The sequence below is a fragment of the Pseudopipra pipra genome, chromosome Z (assembly GCF_036250125.1).
Source record: "Pseudopipra pipra isolate bDixPip1 chromosome Z, bDixPip1.hap1, whole genome shotgun sequence".
Classification (NCBI taxonomy): domain Eukaryota; kingdom Metazoa; phylum Chordata; class Aves; order Passeriformes; family Pipridae; genus Pseudopipra; species Pseudopipra pipra.
In genome coordinates, this window is record NC_087581.1 from 2,688,314 (window position 1) to 2,706,634 (window position 18,321).

The 18,321-nt window shown below is 44.0% G+C and overlaps 1 protein-coding gene across 1 annotated transcript in view; it reads left to right on the forward strand.

Annotated features, from left to right (window-relative positions):
• The window catches only part of LOC135406581 (lipoxygenase homology domain-containing protein 1-like), a 72,339-nt gene that overhangs the window by 24,594 nt on the left and 29,424 nt on the right, over positions 1-18,321 (forward strand). Inside the window, exons 10-12 of the mRNA XM_064640897.1 lie at positions 4,244-4,429; positions 8,059-8,186; positions 12,505-12,622. Of these exons, the coding sequence (XP_064496967.1) occupies positions 4,244-4,429; positions 8,059-8,186; positions 12,505-12,622 (432 nt within the window). The remainder of the gene's footprint in view (positions 1-4,243; positions 4,430-8,058; positions 8,187-12,504; positions 12,623-18,321) is intronic.

The window sequence follows — 18,321 nt, forward strand, 5'->3', positions numbered from 1 at the left end:
CAGGTGAGAGACTGAGTCACTCACATTACCTTTCATTCAAGAAATGAATTCTGACACCTTGAGGAGTGTCCCAGTTAGATTTAAGTTTATTATCAATCCATTTTCCTAATGCACTCCAAGTGCCTGGTTATTATGAGCATAAGTAGCACTTTCTTTCTAGTCCATCTCGAGGTCAAACTTTGACAGTGAATCAAGTATATAAATCCTTGTCTTCCAGACTGTGTGCACGTGGAAACAGCCATGGGCTGGGACAGAGAGGGAGGAAAAAGACAGTATCACCCCTCAGTGTCAGAGCCACAGGAAGAGCAGGCTGAAGAAAGAAATAGAAAGGGGTGTTGGAAGGCAGTGAGGAAGGAGTAGAGAATAGAAGAAAGTAGGGGCAGACACCGTGAAATAGACAGAGACAAGGCAAAAATTAATTTTAAAAGGAATACAAATGAGAAAGAAGAGAAAAGGTTGCAAATCAAACGTAGAGGGCTCAAAAAAGAAATAACATATATATCTTTCAAGCTGGGTGGAGCTCTCCTACACTCTTTCACCCCTCTCCTCAGTGATCTCACCAGTCTGCTGCCTCACCCCTTGGTCACTTTTCCCTTTTGGTTTGTAACCCCCCAGCTCATGGCTGGAGGAGCCATCTGCTCATGGCCTTCTGCCTTCCCTCACGCAGTGCCCTCCGCTTGGAAGGTTTCTTCTTGCTGATCCATGTCTCAGCGATGACATCGATGTGCCAGTCTGCCGTGGTTGCCATGGAATCAGTCCACATTTTCCTTGTAGAAAATTGCAGTGTTCAGGGACATTGCAGAAAATTGCTAGTTATCTACTTGGGAGAAGTGAGGAACAGTTCGTTCTTAGATTTGGCATTTGTCTGTTTCTGTGGAAGGTGAAAAGTTCTGAGTACGAGTTACCATGTGAAAATAGGATAGTGTGAAGATTAAGTTTCCAGGAGCGCTCTGTATAACCCAGGCAGCAGACTGTACAATTTAGCAGGATCTCAGGATTTGCAGCGTGATGCCATTTCTAGTTTGGTATTATTCTCCTGCTGCAAATACACTTCAGTGAAAGCAGAAACAGCAGAACATGAAGTAATTTGAAAGGGGCCTATTTATACCGGTCTTGTGAGCCTACAGATGCAATATTTACTACTGGTGTGCTTTAATAGACATCCTGACATTAAAATAAATAACACAAGTTATTTGGTGTAGGCTCTTTATACTGTGTTTTCAAAACAAGTTTTAATATTTCTTCTCCTAATGAAAGAAACTTTCTCAGTTCCTGGACTGTTGTCACTACAGAGAGACACAGGTACATCCAGAAGAGCCATGTATTGGTTTGCTGTTATAAACCTCTTCTGGTTCAGGGCCTTTCTCCGTCACAAACACAGAGTAAAATCAAGGACATACAAGTGTTTCAAGTGCAAGTCCAGTCCCTCGGTGACTAGGGACTTGACCCTCAAGTCTCTCTAGCATTGCCTGGACTTTTCGGAATAAGTAGAAAATCCATTTTGGTTTTCTTCTTTTCCTTCTTTCTTTCCACAGAAAAATACTCTCACATTTTGCCTCTGCCATTGTGTTCAGTTGCTGTGTGATTGTGAGCTGCTGAGTACAAACTGTGCATCTTAGTGATGTGAAGTACTCAGCAGTCCCTGTGAATTACTCAACAGTCTCTCAAGGACAGTAGGAACAAATTACAAAGGTTTTCAAACAGCTCAGGGATCTACCTGCCTTTGAAATTCTGCCATTCTAATTTAGTTCAAACATCTCATCCCGAACAACTTGTTGTGATGTTGGTGTGCACATCCAGGCTACACTGTGGCTGTGGCTTGGGTTTGCTCACTCTATTGGCATGGTCTGTCTAAAGATTTGCCTGGAACTGAAAGACAAATCCTGGTGCTCTTCTCTAAAAGTCCAGCCATATGTAAGACTTGACACTGGCTGAATTTAAGACATTGTTCTTGAGGTTCTTGGAAATCTGCTTGAGCACAGGTTCTCCCAGGCAGCTGGATGCAAAGGATGTTTTGTTCTGGCCAGTCACTGATACCAAAAAAAGTTAAAGGTTTCTGTGGAAATCTGGTACCTAATGTCTTGGAATGATGCTTTACCCAGAGAAGCTGTGGCTGCCCCATCCCTGGAAGTGTTCAAGGCCAGGTTGGAGAGGGCTTGGAGTAACCTGGGATAGTGGAAGCTGTCCCTGCCTATGGCAGGAGGTGGAAATGGATGATCCTTAAGGTCCCTTCCAAACCAAACCATTCTGGGGTTCTGTGATTTGGGCAGTGTGTAATGAATCCAAAAGACCATCAAATTTTAATAGGCTCGTTGGGATTCTCCCTCCAGCTGCTTTGTCCCTGCTTCACTGCAGAACTCTTGCCCTGAACTTTCTACACTGCCTCATCCATGCCATCCTGCAACAGATCTCTAGAGGCTGCATGCAGACTCTCAGAGGGCCTTTGGGTTTGGAGAAGCCCAGCCAAGAGAGGGAATGGGAAGGCAAGTGTTATATTCCCATTCACCTCACACCCCAAGAATTGGAGGATTAATGCATCCATTGTAGACTTGAATTTCCCTAGTGGTTAGCTCTAATTTTCTGCAGCTGTACAGACATTAGTATAGCAATAATACTCCTAATAGCAGTGATGGCTGAGACAGTCAGATAAAAAAGATCAATTGTTTTTTGGGAAAAAAAAAGATACCACAGACATATCACCCCAGATGAATCTATTATTAAAAATTACTTTCTGAGCCACCTTAAATATCCTAATAATTTAAAAACAAAAAACATCAAGAACTAAGGACCTCATTTTCCTAGTAATGGCGCAAACAGCACTTGCTATGAAAATAATGAAGTGCAGGTAGGTCTTTTATTCAACTTTTTATGTGCAGTTAGCTCATTGGAATGACTGTCTGACTGAGGTTTGTACATCAGCCGGGATACATTACTTCTAAGTCTGCCCTGGGATGAACTGTGCACCTTCTTTAAGAGGGACATGAAGGTTCTCAGAGAAATTTCCACTATCAGCATCCTTTTGCTGCTGACATACCTGTAGGAACACTGCTTGTTGCTCTTCATGGCCCTTGCCAGGTTCAGCTCCAGGTGGGCTTTGGCTTTCCTAAACTCACCCCTGCACACTTGTGCAGTGTCTCTGTATTTCTCCAGGTCCTCTGCCCTCGCTGCCACCTCTAGTGTTCTTCCTTTTTCCACTTAAATTTTGTCAGGAGCTTGTTGCTCATCCGTGCAGTCTTGTGGCCACTCTGGTGTGACTTCCTGCTGTCCAGGATGGATCATTCTTGCGCTCGGAGGAGGTGGTCCTGGAAAACCAACCAGCTACAGATGTAAGCTCCATCTGCTGTCTCCTGTGCAAACATGGAGCTTTTGCAGTCTAAGCAGATAGGAAGCACAGAAACAGCCTCATACATATAGTTGACTTCTATGTGGATTTGTGAGGGAAGGAGAGTTTGAATAACACATGTGGGTGTTTGCTGAGCTGCGTCTTTCCTCTTGGCTATGAAGCTTTGGATAGTCACTTGTAGAGTGTGGTAACAGCAGTGGAAGGGCTTGGAAGAGTGGAGAAATGGGTGTGCTGACAACTGCAAATGAGCAGATGGAGGTCAAAGGAGCAGAAGCAGAATAGAATGAGACTGGACATGTTTTCATATAGGTCAGTCCAGTCTGCCTTGCTTTTTCAGGGGGACTGGCAGTGTCCTGCCTTCCCTCATGCTTAGCAGCTGCTGACCTGAGCTCCCTTGGCTACATCAGCTGCCATATACACTGACATCTTGCCTGTTGGGCAGCAATGGCACTATTCCAGAGCTCCCTCATGGCAACCTCCCAGTATCTGAAGGGGACTATCTGGAAGCCAGAGAAGAGACTTTTCATCAGGAACTGTAGTGATAGGACAAGGAGTAATGGTTACAAATTGAAAGAGGGGACATTTATGTTAGATGTTAGGAAGAAATTTTTTACTGTGAGTGTGTGTGAGGCCCTGGCACAGATTGCCCAGGGAGGCTGTGGATGTCCCATCCCTGGGAGTGTTTAAAACCAGGTTGGATAAGACCTTGAGCAACCTGCTCTAGTGGGAAGTGTCCCTGCACATGGCAGGAGGTGTTGGGACTAGATGATCTTTAAGGTCTCTTCCAACCTTGAACATCCTATGATTCTGTGATCCCTCTGTGGAAGTGGTTTGCGTGATAGTGTCGTGGACTCTTAGTCCTCCTTTAACCAGGAGGTGTTTTCCCTCTGACTCCCACAGGTGGGGCACGATGGTGCCACCCCCGAGAGCTGCTGGCTGATGGAAGAGCTCAACATCGTGGTGCCCACCAAAGGCGTCATGTACAACTTTGTGGCCAAGTGCTGGCTGGCCAGAGACAAAGGTGATGGGCTCACCTCACGAATCCTCAACATCCTGGATGCAGAATGCGTCAACATTGGTGTCAAGGTAGGCACCAGGCTCACTTTGTGTCTTTTAGCTGCTGCGGGGGCCTCTGCTGACACAGGTTGTGTGTCAGCAGCTCTCACACTTTGACTTCTGCAAGTGGCTTGAGCTTTTTCTTTGGTTTCCTTTTCTATGTTGGTTTCTTTTAGCAAAATCTTTAGGCACAGTTTAGAATCATTACTGTTTAGAGCCCTGTTTATTAAAGCTGGAGGGATGCAGCTGTGGCATTGATGGGAGGGCAGATCAGGTAGGACATAGTTCATCAGGATGTCCTCATTTTGTCATCACACTTGGAGCACCCACTGCATCACCCGGTACCCATAGGTGGGAGCAGCTGCAAGGTGAGGAAATACTTCTAACTCATCAGATTAGAGTAGAGAAAATATTTAATTATATATATATATATATATTTATATATTTATATATATGTATGTGTGTCTGTGTATAAAATATATATTTATATATTTTATTATTTAATTATATTTAAATTGTATTATAATATTTTAATCTCTGCCTAGTGTGGCTACATATGGGATTTTCTAATAAGGGGGTAGGGAAACTGAATTCAGTCAAAAACTAATAATTATTGGAAGTTGCTGAAACATGGAGACATTTGTAAGCTTGATCTTTGAAAAGAATAACTGATTAAAGTTGAATAAGTAATGAAAAGAAACTCTGTAGTCTTTTCATCCATATATATGAATTTTGAAGTAATATCTGCTATGCCATATTTCAAGAAAGCACAAATTGGAAAGCTGAGCTATGCTGATTTTGGATGTGAGATTTATGACAGAAATAAGAGTCTGGATGAATGTGACAATAATACCGTGTTTAATACCTGTATGGCAATTTAAAATCTCTACAGATGTGCTTCTATTTACAGTCAGCTTACACTTTCATAGTACATTAATTTTTCTTTATGCTGCTCTTGATTCCCAAGCTAAAGATATCCTCCTGAAATCTTTCTTGTTCCCCAGACACCCAAAAACTGGATAACATTTTTAGCATCTATGAACGATTCAACAAATCAGTGATGGAATTGACCTAAGAGAGAATAAAAACCTCCCTCACCCTGAATACCAAGGTTAAAACCAGTCTCATAAAAATGTCCCATCTGTCGTTTAACCTCCTGGATAAGGTTTCCAAGCTCCTGTTGGTGAGCTGATGGCCTGTCTGTACACTGAAGTGGATCTTAATGAAGAGTTATGTTCAATCTTCTTTTAAAAGCACAGTCCTGAATATTTATTTTCCTAAGTACACCAAAAATAGACACACCTAACTGCAATTTTTTTTTGTATGATGTTGGGTTAGAAACTTGCTGAAGGGTTTTAGGGAAATCCAGGGAGATGCTTGGGATGTAAAATCAGAAGTGAGCATTTGAGGTTCTGTCCAGTCTCCTAGTTGAGGGAATTTGGGGCTGTTCCCTTGTCAATAGCTGCAGTTAGTTTTGAGAGTTCAAGGACAACTAATATGTTTAGCATCTTTGGTTTCTTGTTTTTCTTGTGCTTAACTCTTGTGCAGCCACAGGTACCCATTGCAATTTAATTTTCTTCTTGACTTGATATTCCCTCTTTTTGTGCTTTAAATTGAGAAATTACTCAATATGCACTGTAGTCACTAAAAGCCTTTAATGCATTGGTAAAAGTTTCTCTTCTCCTTCCTGCAGCAAATATGATGCATTGCTATGATTTAAAGTGTGTGTGGGTGAATATGTGATGGACAGGTTACTCAGGATCAAACATGAAAAATAATTTTTCTATTATGTTACTCCTTTGCACTGTTTCTTTATTTATGTGACAGTCACAATTCAGACCAATAAAACTGGCCTAGCAGTGCACTATTTGAAATATGTTTTGTTGGGGCTGTTTCTTGATATTCTTCCACTTCTTAAATCCAGAAGTCTTGTTACCATAGCTATGATCTTGAAAGCATCTAAGTGGCCTAAAAATCTTAATTGCACTGACAGCCACTGAGACTTTCACATTTTTGACATGTTTATTCTGAGTCTTATTATTCCCATGTCAGGAGAAAAGAACAAAATTAGGCTAATAAGGTGAAAATGATACAAAACATCTTTTCACAAATTGGCATGGCTTCAGTACACGAGATCTGGGAACACTCTGCGTTCAATGCAGCAGTGAGAGAATAAGATGTCTGCATTTTTCTGCCTTAGAGAGTGTTCCAATGTACAGACTTCAAAACTATTATTCAAGTTGGACTAAATGTTGCCCAGATGAACACCGAACACTCGGGGGAAACATTTCGCAGTCAAAAAAAAAAAAGAAACAGTTGTGCATTTGAGAGATGGTTTGGGCTTTTTTTTGGTTGGGTGTTGTTTTTGGTTTTTTTGTTTTAATTAGCAAGAATTTGGTCCACTGCAGGAGTCTGGAGTGCTGGGAGGTTTCCAGGAGGAGATGTCAGTAGCAGTTGGTTGGAGACCCAGCCACTGATGTGATGGTTGTGACTCCCATGAAGAAGCAGTTTAACAGGTCTTCATCACTGCTGTTGCAATAGGACAAGGGATAATGGTTTTAAACTGAGGGAATGTCAGCTTAGATTAGATATAAGGAAGAAATTTTTTACGCTGAGGGTGATGAAACACTGGCACAGTTTTGCTCAGCGAGGTGGTGGATCCCCCATCCCTGAAAACATTCAAGGCCGAGTTGGATGGCACTTGGAGCAACCTGGTCTAGTGGAAGGTGTCCCTGCCCAGGGAAGGGGGTTTTAAAGGTCCCTTCCAACCCAATCCATTCGATGATTCTATGGTTCATATGTTTGTCACAATGAATGTGTCTCATTCTGAGTCAGTCTAGGCTGAGAAAATCTGCAGAAAAAGTCACAGATGATGCTAAGACCAAGGTCCTGTAAGACCAAGGTTCAATCTCTAACTTTTCCTCTGGGAACCATGCTGTGGAGAGAAAACAAGAAGCTGTGTTGTAGCCATTTCTGAAAAAGATCTCCAGCAAAGCCTGTCTAGTGTTTTGCCCAGGCTTTTACATGGTTTAGGGACAGCTGTTCAAATGAGACCTTCTGTTGTGGTTTTAAGCCCAGCAGGAGATGAAACACCATGCAGCTATACTCACTCAGCCCCTCCTCTCTTCCCTCCCCACCCTGGTGGAATGGGGAGGAGAATTAAAGTAAAACTCATGTGCTAAGAACAGTCTAATGATTGAAAATAAAATAAAATGAAACAATAGTGGTAAATAATTATAATAAAAAGGGGGAAAGTAAGTGTTGCACAATGCAATTTCTCAGAACCCACTCACCCATGCCAGACCCCTCTTCCTGAACCCGGATCAGCCTCTCCCAGGTAACTGCTCCCAGTTTATATACTGGGCATGACATCCTATGGTGTGGAATATTCCTTTGATTAGTTCAGGTCACCTGTCCCAGACAGGGTCCCTCCCAGTTTCTTTTGTGTGCCTCCTCCCTGGCAGAGCATGAGACAAGGAAAAAAACCAGTCCTTGACTTGGCATAAACAGCACTTGGCAAAGAATGCAAAACATCAGTGTGTTATCAGCACCCTTCTTATCCCAAATCCAAAATACAGCACTGTAACAGTTACTGAGAAGAAATTAACTCTACCCTAGTTGAAAGCAGGAACCTTCTGATTGTTTCCAACCCTCACCAGGTCCTCTACGAAGTCACAGTTGTGACTGGAGACATCGAAAGTGGAGGTACTGACACCAGCATTTTCATGACTGTCTTTGGATCCAATGGGAACACTGAGGAAATGCAGCTGGAAAAAAACGGAGACAGGTACAGTAACTGCCACTTTTGTTGGTTAGAAGTGGAGTGATGACAGATTCTTGTGTCAAGTCAAGAAGAACTTGGGTCTTTGATCATGCTCCCACTGGAACACAAAAATTAACTCCCACTGACTTTATGGATTCAGAAATGAGCCCTTAGTAAGTGTTTCTGTCAGGTAGTTTACAGACCAGAGAGCAAAAAAAGAGAGCACTGTGTATCCAGGGAAACCATTATTTGTCCAAGTTTTGTTTAACCTGCTCCTCAGTGGCTTTAGAGATAAGGAGGTAAGTGTGAAGCCCTGCATTGTCTCCAAGAGGAACTGTGAACATTTCAGGAAACCACAGGTGAAATTTCTGCAAAACTCATCTTTCGGGGAAAAACAAGGACTTTAATTTGAACATTATTTAATGGAAATTCATGAGTAAGTGCGTAATGAAAGAAATACAAACCAGCATGCCCACACCTGCCTTGGGAAGTGCCTGGGATGGGAAGATGCTGGCTGTCCTCTGTCTGCTCCTCCCATTTGCCGAGCTGGCCAGGTGCCAGCCAGCTTGGTCCAGAGGCTGTATGAAGGATGCCAGGACCTAAGCTGAGGGCCCAGCTGAAAAGTGAGCTTTTTACCTTGGGCTCCCTGCTGTGCTAATGCAGCTGCATGGATTTGGGACTGGACCTGACTTGTCTGCAGCCTGTAAGAAAGGGACATGGGATGACATCTGTCTGCCCAGTGTGGCCAGAGGTGGAAATGGGCTGTGAGCTGCACAGAATGCTGCACTGCATGCCCTCATTTTACTAAGAAGGTGAAAACTAATATTTCCTTCAGCAGAGGCAGCTAACAGGCAAGATAACCCTTGTGTGATCCCAGTGCTTCTGTGACTCAAAAAAACCCCACATGCCACTAGCCACGGTTTTCCCAATGCTTTCCTGTTCCTTCCTGGCCCCTTCCTTGGTTCAGAAAGCTTTTGCATGCTCAAGAATGAACCATCTTTTAGAGACAGGCTTCATCACTCTTAAATTTAATTGATTGACTACCTCAGATCCTATTCAGCAAAGCATCTACAGAGTATCAGAAGCGTTGGAGCTTTTGGCCACACAGCTGGAGCTCAGCTTGCTGAGGTGGTGCTGGATAACTGAAGATAAGGCTCCTGCACAGAGGTGTTTGCTCAAGGGATGTTTTACTTGCAGCTGTCATAGCACAGTGGGTGTCTGGACAATCATGTTCAGCTAAGATTGAAACCTTCATGTGTATAGTCAATAACAAGCACGAACCTTGTTTGCTGTGAAAAGAGATAAAATGTAGCAGAGGTGCTGCTGACTAAAATCTCAGTGAGAAACACAGCTGAGTTGTGTAGAAAACCACAGCTCTTGGCCCTGCTCCCCATCACAGAGGGACATCCCACACGGGGGGGGGCAATGCACCTGGGCTACCAGCAAGTCTGGCTACCAGCAAGTCTGGCCACCAGGGACATCCCTCTTCCAAGACCCTGGGTAAGCCCAAACTGGCCTGTCTTCCACTAATTTAATCCCAACAGTCACTTCTAGTAGGTGGGAAAACGGACCACGTCTGTATTTAAAAGTGAAGCGGACTTTTCATCAGGGTATGTCAACCAAAAATCTCTAAAGGAGGCCAAGACATCTTCAACCCTTAGAGAGAGGGGTTGCAGTTTTGCTGCATCTGGCAAGGCAGGTGATATCCCTGAACTATGTGGCCTATTAAAAAAATTACATTTTTAAATATGAGTGGGATGAATAATCTCTCATATGAGGATATGAAAATGCAATAATGGAGAAATGCAAACTCTCTATGTCATTAGTTGTTTGGGTTTTCTTCTGCCGGTAGAAGATCTGTGAAAGGTGTTGAAAACTCATTGGGGCTGGATAAAGAAGAAGGAAGTGTAACACACAGCTATTATTATGTTAATATCCCCAGGATACTGTGTTATTCTTTAAGGTGGTACTGGCACATCTCTGCTACCTGTATCACACCCCTAGCTGTACAGAGCCCTTGTCGTCTCTTTAGCATTCTCTGCAGAGGACATTCATGTCCCCAGATTCACACACTGTCTGTTTCCACACCACTGCCACCACTTTTCATCCAGCTGTTGACAGCACAGGCTTCCCCGGCTCTTGTTCCACGTGGAAATCTCTCCAGCCTTTGTGCCAGCAGTGCAGGGATAGGAGAGAGCTGCTGCAACCAAATGGTGAAAGGTACTTCAACTTTATTGGATCCATCCAGTGCCAATCCACTCACAGCAGCTTAGTGCATTAGGAAGAACCGTCTGTCTAACCTGCTGCAGATTTAAGGCAATTTTCGCTACATTACTGTTATTGCCAAGACCCCTGGGCAATAGAAATATTTATAAGGGCAGACGTGGGTAGGGAACCTTAATGAAATCCTTCAGATAAATGGTTCAGTGTCCTGGAAAAGGAATAGCAGCAGTCAGCTTGTCTGGCTACTTCTTCCCTTCTCAATTTTTTTCAGGCTTATGTTCATCTTCATATATGTTAGGGATAGAAAAGAGCTTCTGGGTCACCCAGTTTGTCACTTTGGCAATTGCTTCCCTCTAGTACAATGACTTCTTGGAAGTAGCAGGTGAGTATCAGCATTGCAAACTTTAAACAGAGCATTTACTGAAGATAAATAATGGTTTCTTTTGCTAGCTGACATTTTAACTTAGATTTGCTCAGCCCAGAAAGCATTAGAGTGAGAGATTTCTATGAAGCTTTGTAAGTAATACTGATCATAGGATCACGGGATAATTCAGGCTGGAAGGGTTCACACCTTTTTCTTAAATAGATGTGGAAATCAATCCAGTCCAGGCACAAAAGTGCATTCTCTTTCTTACAGTGAGACAGGCTGTCTTGGTATCCAGCACCACAGAAAGACAAATTAACGAGAGGCGAGTTTTTCAAAGAGCAAACGTAACCCTTAATAACTAGAAATGGACTGGGACCAAAACGCCCTCTCCAAATGCCTCTGGAGTGCAGGGAAAGCAATGCCTGGATGAAAACCGAGAGGCTAGAGCCAACCCCTATTACTGACATCTGCAGCTATGCAGGCTCAGATAATGGTGTGAGGATAATCACATTCATGCTGCAGGGGGTAATCTGAACAGAGGTTGGTAAAGAAATGGTTTTTCTCCATATTCTGGCACTGCACAACTGTAGGAGGGTGAGTGCATTGCCAGGAGTGAGATATCATCATTATGGATTGTCTCTATTATGGTAGTGCCCACATTTTGCAGAGGTCTTCCCAAGCCTCTCGTCAGACTCAGTTAACCCCTTCACAAGGAGGAGTCTGAAGAGGAATCTCGAGAGCACAGTGGTCACAGTGGTGCTTGGTAGAACCCCTGGATTTGGCTGCCCTTCTCCTTAGCAAGGATTTAGATTTCCAAGTCCAAGCCCACAACGGGTCTGCCAGAGTATTTTGGGGACAAGCTAGAGGATACACTTGTTCTGAACACAGTAATAGTGAGCCTGAGGCAGCACTTTCACTGAATCAAGGCTTTCCTCCTAGTGCCAGCGATGCCAAGAGGGAGGGAAGGCACAGTCCTAGCCAATGTAATCTTCTTCAGGAAGCATATGTTAGCTGTTTTTTCCCTTTTCCTGCTTTCTGCTGATTGCTATGGATGAGCAGTTCCTACACATCCTTGTGCCTGCACACAGCAGCCAAGCTCAGGGTAAGGTCTTTCACGCAGAGTTACACAAACCCACCCTGGTTCTTACCACAGTCAGAGAGAGCTTGCAAATCCAAACTCCCCAAATGCACGAGATTGGTTTTGTCTCCTCTAACACAGCTTGTCTGTCCTTACTAAGCTTAGGTGCTGTGCTCTGACTTGCAAAACAGCACAGTATTTAGATGAGCTGCAGCCACTGCCTCTCTCCACAGCAAACACAAAGTTATGTGCTGAGCCTCAGTGAAAGGAGATGAAGCTAAATTTTTTTGCCTTCTAGTTGGAACGGGCCAAGGGCAGGCAAGTGGGCAGCCGCCAGGAGGGAGGCGATGTGCAGAAGCCTGACTGTGAGTTGCTATTGTTCTGGTTACAAACAGAGTGGTAATATATGCTACAGGCTGCCTGGAACGGCTCCAGGTGCCTTGTAGGGGCTTGATTTTTCCAGGGGAGGAGGAATCCCTGTCAAATCTGCACTGAGGTGTCTTGCCAACAGCACAGTAGCTGGTGATTGCAGCACAGGAAAGCTCAAGTCCAATAAAGCACACTCATAAACTTTTAATTTGAGGCTGTTGGCATGGTGAGAGTCGCGGCACGCACAGAGATGCAACGACTCTGTAAAGCAGCAGGAAACCTCCTCCGTCTTTCAACCCCTCCAGGTTTGAGCGAGGCCAAGAGGACAGTTTCATCATGGAGATTGCAGATATTGCACCCCTCAGGAAGATGAGGATCCGGACGGATGGGAAGGGGACTCGCCCGCACTGGTTCCTGGAAAGGGTAACTCACTCTGCATCGCGCGTCTCCCGCAGCCGGCTCGTCCTGATGCCCCTCAGCCCGTAACAAAGAGGAGAAAGGCACCCAGAGACTCACTTTTATTAATTTCCTACTTTTTTTCTCGTTGGTTTCTCGTGGTTTTTTTCCCCTGCAGGAGTTGAGTCAAGAAGGAGGAGTGCAAGGGCAAAAGCTGTGCTGTAAAGGTTTTTTTGTTTGTTTGTTTGTTTGTTTTGTGGTGGAATCACCATCCCTGGGAGTGTTCAAAAGGCTCGTGGATGTGGCACGTGGGGATATGGTTTAATGGTGGCCACTGTGTTTCTGGGTTAATGGGTGGACTTGATGACCTTGGATGTCTTTTCCAACCTAAATTATTCTATGATTTTACCACAGACTTTGCTCTTAGATCCCAGTCTCCCTTCCTGCAAGAGCCTTGGCTTGTCCCCAGGGCACTTGGAATATTTTCTGGTCCCTAGGATGTGCCCTCAGACCCTGTAGATCTGTGCCATGCTCTCAACCCATAGGAGGGTAGATGTCCCTTTGGCAGGCAGAGAAAGCTAGAGAGAGCCTGGCCTGGGTGGGACATTTCCATATAATCCATCCTTTCAACCAGATCATCCCACCTCTCCCCTTTTTTCTCCTCTAGCACACAGGCAGATTTCTTTCTTTCCTTGTTCATATATGTAATTTGTCATTTTTATCTTGCATTTTGGATGGAATATGCAAATTGATGGTATTTTTCCCTAGTGTCCTACCTTGCACAACAGCATGGTGCTTGCCTTCATCTTCTCTGCCAAACCACCAGATCACCTGTAAGGATCACCTGTATTTGGGCAGTTAAAAAGCAGCTTGCTTGTTATGGCTCTCTTGAATTATATTTCCAAGATAGAGGGGGAGTGATGTGCTGATTCCTCACCATCAGGTTTCATTAACGGAGAAACAAACACATCTCTGCCATTTTCGTTTAGCATGCTTTTTCTGGAGTAGATATCCTGCATCTTGACTTTTTAATGAGAATAGTTTAAGACCCAATAGCTTAACCCATGGTCAGAAAGAACACTGCATGATTTTTTCATTGGGTCCTTTACACTTTTTCGACTAATCTAAAGTGGTTCTTCTTTTTCCCATAGGTAATGTGTTTCCAAGCACTGGCCCTAGGTAGCCACCAGTTCACAGTGGAGCTATGAACGTCTCTTCACCTTCATTAACATGAACTAAAAAGTATTTCTGTCGTGTAGTACCATTTTTACTCAAGTATTTTCACTTCCAACTTTTTTCTCAGCAACTGGGGAAGGAGGGGAACTGAAAGAGAGGAAATTTAGGCTGGATATTAGGAAGGAATTCTTTACCATGAGGGTGGTGAGGCCCTGGCACAGGTTGCCCAGGGAAGCTGTGGCTGCCCCATGCCTGGAAGTGTCCAAGACCAGGTTGGACAGGGCTTGGAGCAACCTGGTCTATGGAAGGTGTCCCTGCCCATGGCAGGGGTTGGAATGAGGTGAGCTTTAAAGCCTCTTCCAACTCTTAACATTCTATGATAATACTTGGTCAGCTTTTCAAAGGATTAGGCCTCCAGCATATATCTTTAGAAAAGATGCTGCAGACACACAATTTTTCTCTCTGTGCCTAAGGAATAACTCAATCTGTTCTCTGATTTGATTCAGATGTCTTGGTCAAACTCCCTCTGTCATTTCTCACATACTTTCCCCTGAGTTTTATAAATGATATTCATATAAAATGGAATCAAATAAAGCTTATTCATCCAACAGCATTCCAGGTCTTGCAGTCATGAATCAGCAATAGCTCAGAAGTAAGGGATAGAGGCATCTTTAGTTGCACCTTCTCGCCTTCCTGTTGCCTACTCTGTTCAGGCATTCCAAACCTGAGACTGTTGGACTGTCCTACCCAAAGCAAGGCATTCCTGCAAAAGTGGGCAAAAAGTACTCTCATTTGGACCTACTCAATGGGCTTATAGCCATATTCTAGCTCTACAGAAGCCACATGTGGACCATGCACACAAGAGGAGGTCTTGAGAGCAGACTTAAAAGAGGGTTTATAAAAGCAAGGGAGAATAATTTTTACATGGGCATATAGTGATAGGACAAGGGAGAATGGTTTTAAACTAGAAGTGGAGAAATTTAGACTAGAAATTAGGAAGAAATTCTTTTCTGTGAGGGTGGTGAGGCCCTGGCACAGGTTGCCAAGAGAAGCTGTGGCTGCCCCGTCTCTGGAAGTGTCCAAGGCCTGGTTGGGTGGGGCTTGGAGCAACCTGGGCTAGTGAAAGGTGTCCCTGCCCATGGCAGGGGGTGGGAACGAGATGGTCTTTAAGGTCAAACCATTCTTTTATCATTTAATGATTTTAGAAGCTTATGAAAATGTTGCCCATAATTTCTATTTTTTTTTTAGAGAAACAGAGCACAGAGTATCTTCTGACTCCAGTGATACACAGACAACTGTATTTATTGGTTTTCTTTCCCACCTTCCCTGCAAAGGTAAACATAGCATTTGCATTCCCAGGCAGAGGGTGATGACAGGAGTGCTCTAGAAGAGGGAAGGAAGGATTTGTATTCTCTGATTTGTATTCCAACCTTAAAAACTTACGTAGCCTGATGTGACATGAAAACTGATCGGAGCCCATTTCCATTTCTGTCAAAAGTGCATATTAAAACTGCATAATGAAATACTTGTGGGGGTAGTGCTAAACTCTCAGACAGATGGTTCACAGTTAGTGCTAACTAGCACAGTGAAACGAGAAGCTAGATTAAGCCATCAACCCCGTAATTAACCATTTGTTGCTCCATTTATCTACAGCATATTCTCAGTTTTCTTGTTCTATTAAACTAACAACAAATGATCTTTTTAATTCTATATGGTCTTTTGGTAAACTGTTGCTAGTCATAATTTACACTGCTTTTAGTTTACCAGAAATAGAAATGCATAAATACCAATTAAAATGCATGAATTATCAACGATGTTGTGCACAGTCAAAAGATTCAATTTACAAGCAGGCAAGTAGTCATTTTTTTTTCTATCTAGATAAAATACACTAAAATTTCATTCAGAATCTCAGCGAAGTAACAAAGTTGGTACTGAAAATTGAAACTGCACCTCAAGTAGCAATAAGTTTTAAATGCTGATACCTAAACTTCTAGAGGGAACAAAATATGATTAGTGATGTTTCAGGAAAGAATGAACATTATTGATCATTGCACAAAAAGGCAGAGTGAAAATTCTCCGTCATCTGTGGAGATTTTTCTGATCACACAACTGCTGGGAGAAACCTGGAGTTTGGATCTTTTCCTCTGACCTAATGCTGAATCTCATGTTCTTCCCCATCAAGCTACCATGACACACTCTGAAAAATTAGGGAACAGAATCATAAAATCATAGAATCACAGGATGGTTTGGTTTGGAAGGGAGCTTAAAGATCATCTCATTCCAACCCCCTGCCATGGGCAGGGACACCTTCAACTAGACCAGGTTGCTCCAAGCCCTCTCCAACCTGGCCTTGAACAATTACAAGGATGGGGCAGCCACAGCTTCTCTGGGCAACCTGTGCCAGGGCCTCACCACCCTCAGCATTAAAAAAAAAAAAAATGGCTTCTAATTAGGAAACTTTTCTAAATGCACGCTTTGAAAACCTCCTCCTGGGATTGCTGGTTCCTCAGTCCATGTGATGATTTCACCTGCTGCCCACTGTCTTAGATATGCAGTTGAAAAGCTAGAAGCAAGAAGAGATGAAAGCTGTCTGAGTGAAATAGCAGGAATTATGAGACTGTTGAATTCTGTGGAGTTGCTTCCCTCAGAATTTTAATGTTACTTTGTGCTGTCAAAGCCAGACAGATAAGAAGCTGCCTTAATGAAGCACTAATTGCATTGCATTCAAACGTCACAAATAATCCTGCATGTGGGACTTGGTCTTTATTCAGTTCTTTCTCCTTTGTATAAAGGAGATTAGGAGAATTTGAGAATTATTATTGAGAATTGAGAATTATATAGCTGAAGCTGACTTTTATTCTTTGCAACAGAGCAAAGTCTTTTTGTTTTACAGTCAGAGGGTCCTGTTTTTAAGCAAAGAATAACGACATGCAGCAGAAGCATAAGAATCTGTGTTTGAGTTTTTAAAGATGAATTCCTATGTATTTAGGTGTCAGTGGGGTGGGAGACCCAGCAGAGCGTGTTTTATACAGCACCTGGGAGACAGCTGGGTCAGGGTAAATCAAATGATCGGACATGTCAAGCCTTTCCCTTGCAGGATACAAGTGTGCAATTAATTTCAAATTGTTGGTTTAAAGTTCCTATCAACTGCGGTATTTGCTCAGCTACAAAGCAAATTATCAACATGCACGCTGCTCCTGCTTTCTTTCCATTGTTTATAGGTGTTCTGCAGCCCGGATAAGCTCCATGCATAATTACTGAGAAAGTTTGAGCTGAAAAGCACACAGGATGTCCACAGCAAGTCCTGGGTATCCTGAAAAACTTAGATGCAATGTAAAGTAGTGGTCTCATTGCCAAGCAGTAGCTAGTTTTTCTGAGAGGAACAGACAGAAAATAACTATAGTCTCAGCTCAGCTCCCTGAGGTGGCTTTCTTGACTCTCATGATTGAAACCAAAATCCTCCATCATCCTCTGTGTGTGGAACACCCACAAACATCTCCTTGTAGGATGAGACTCATTTTCTGCTATTTTAGTAATTGAAAAAGGCTACATTTGGCTTTCACATCTTCTACCAAACTATTAAGGCCCCCTCTCCAGTCATCAGGCAAATAGGCCTGAGAGAGGGAGAAATGCCTTGAATTGCTGTTTACCTACCTCCAGCTTGGGTGGATATAGTTGCATTTGGAGGATATGTTGCTCCCCTTGGGGCACCCAGGTCCCACCACAGACCACAGGGTGATGTGGTTGGGCTGGATGACCAGATTTAGGGGGCTCATGATGGATAAGTGGGGCAACATGCACGTTGTCACCAAGCAATCAGCCTCCTGCAGATTTCCTGCTACCTCCATGTCCCTTCCTGTGAACACAGAACCATAGCAGAGCTTGGGTTGGAGGAGACCTCCAAAGGTTATCTAGTCCAACACCCTGCCATGGGCAGGGACACCTTTCCACTAGACCAGGTTAATCCAAACCCCATCCAACCTGGCCTTGGACACTTCCAGGGTTCCAGGGGCAGCCACAGCTTCTCTGGGAAACCTGTGCCAGGGCCTCACCACCCTCACAGACAGGAATTACTTCTCAATATCCCATCTAACCCTGCCCTCTGGCAGTGGGAAGCCATTCCCCCTTGGCCTGTCCCTCCATCCCTTGTCCCCAGTCCCTCTCCAGCTCTCCTGGAGCCCCTTTAGGCACTGGAAGGGGCTCTCAGGTCTCCCTGGAGCCTTTTCTTCTCCAGGTGAACACCCCGAGCTGTCCCAGCCTGGCTCCAGAGCAGAGGGGCTCCAGCCCTCGGAGCATCTCCATGGCCTCCTCTGGACCTGCTCCAGCAGCTCCAGATCCTTCTTGTGATGTTGGTCCCAGAGCTGGAGGCAGCTCTGCAGGGAGGGGTCTCACCAGAGTGGAGCAGAAGGGCAGAATCCCCTCCCTTGTCCTGCTGCCCACACTGCTGGGGATCAGGCCAGGATACAGTTGGATTTCTGGGCTGATCTCCCCTGAGCAAATGAAGCATAAAATTAATCTCTTTCTCCTGTCTCTTCCTCGCTGGAGCAGCA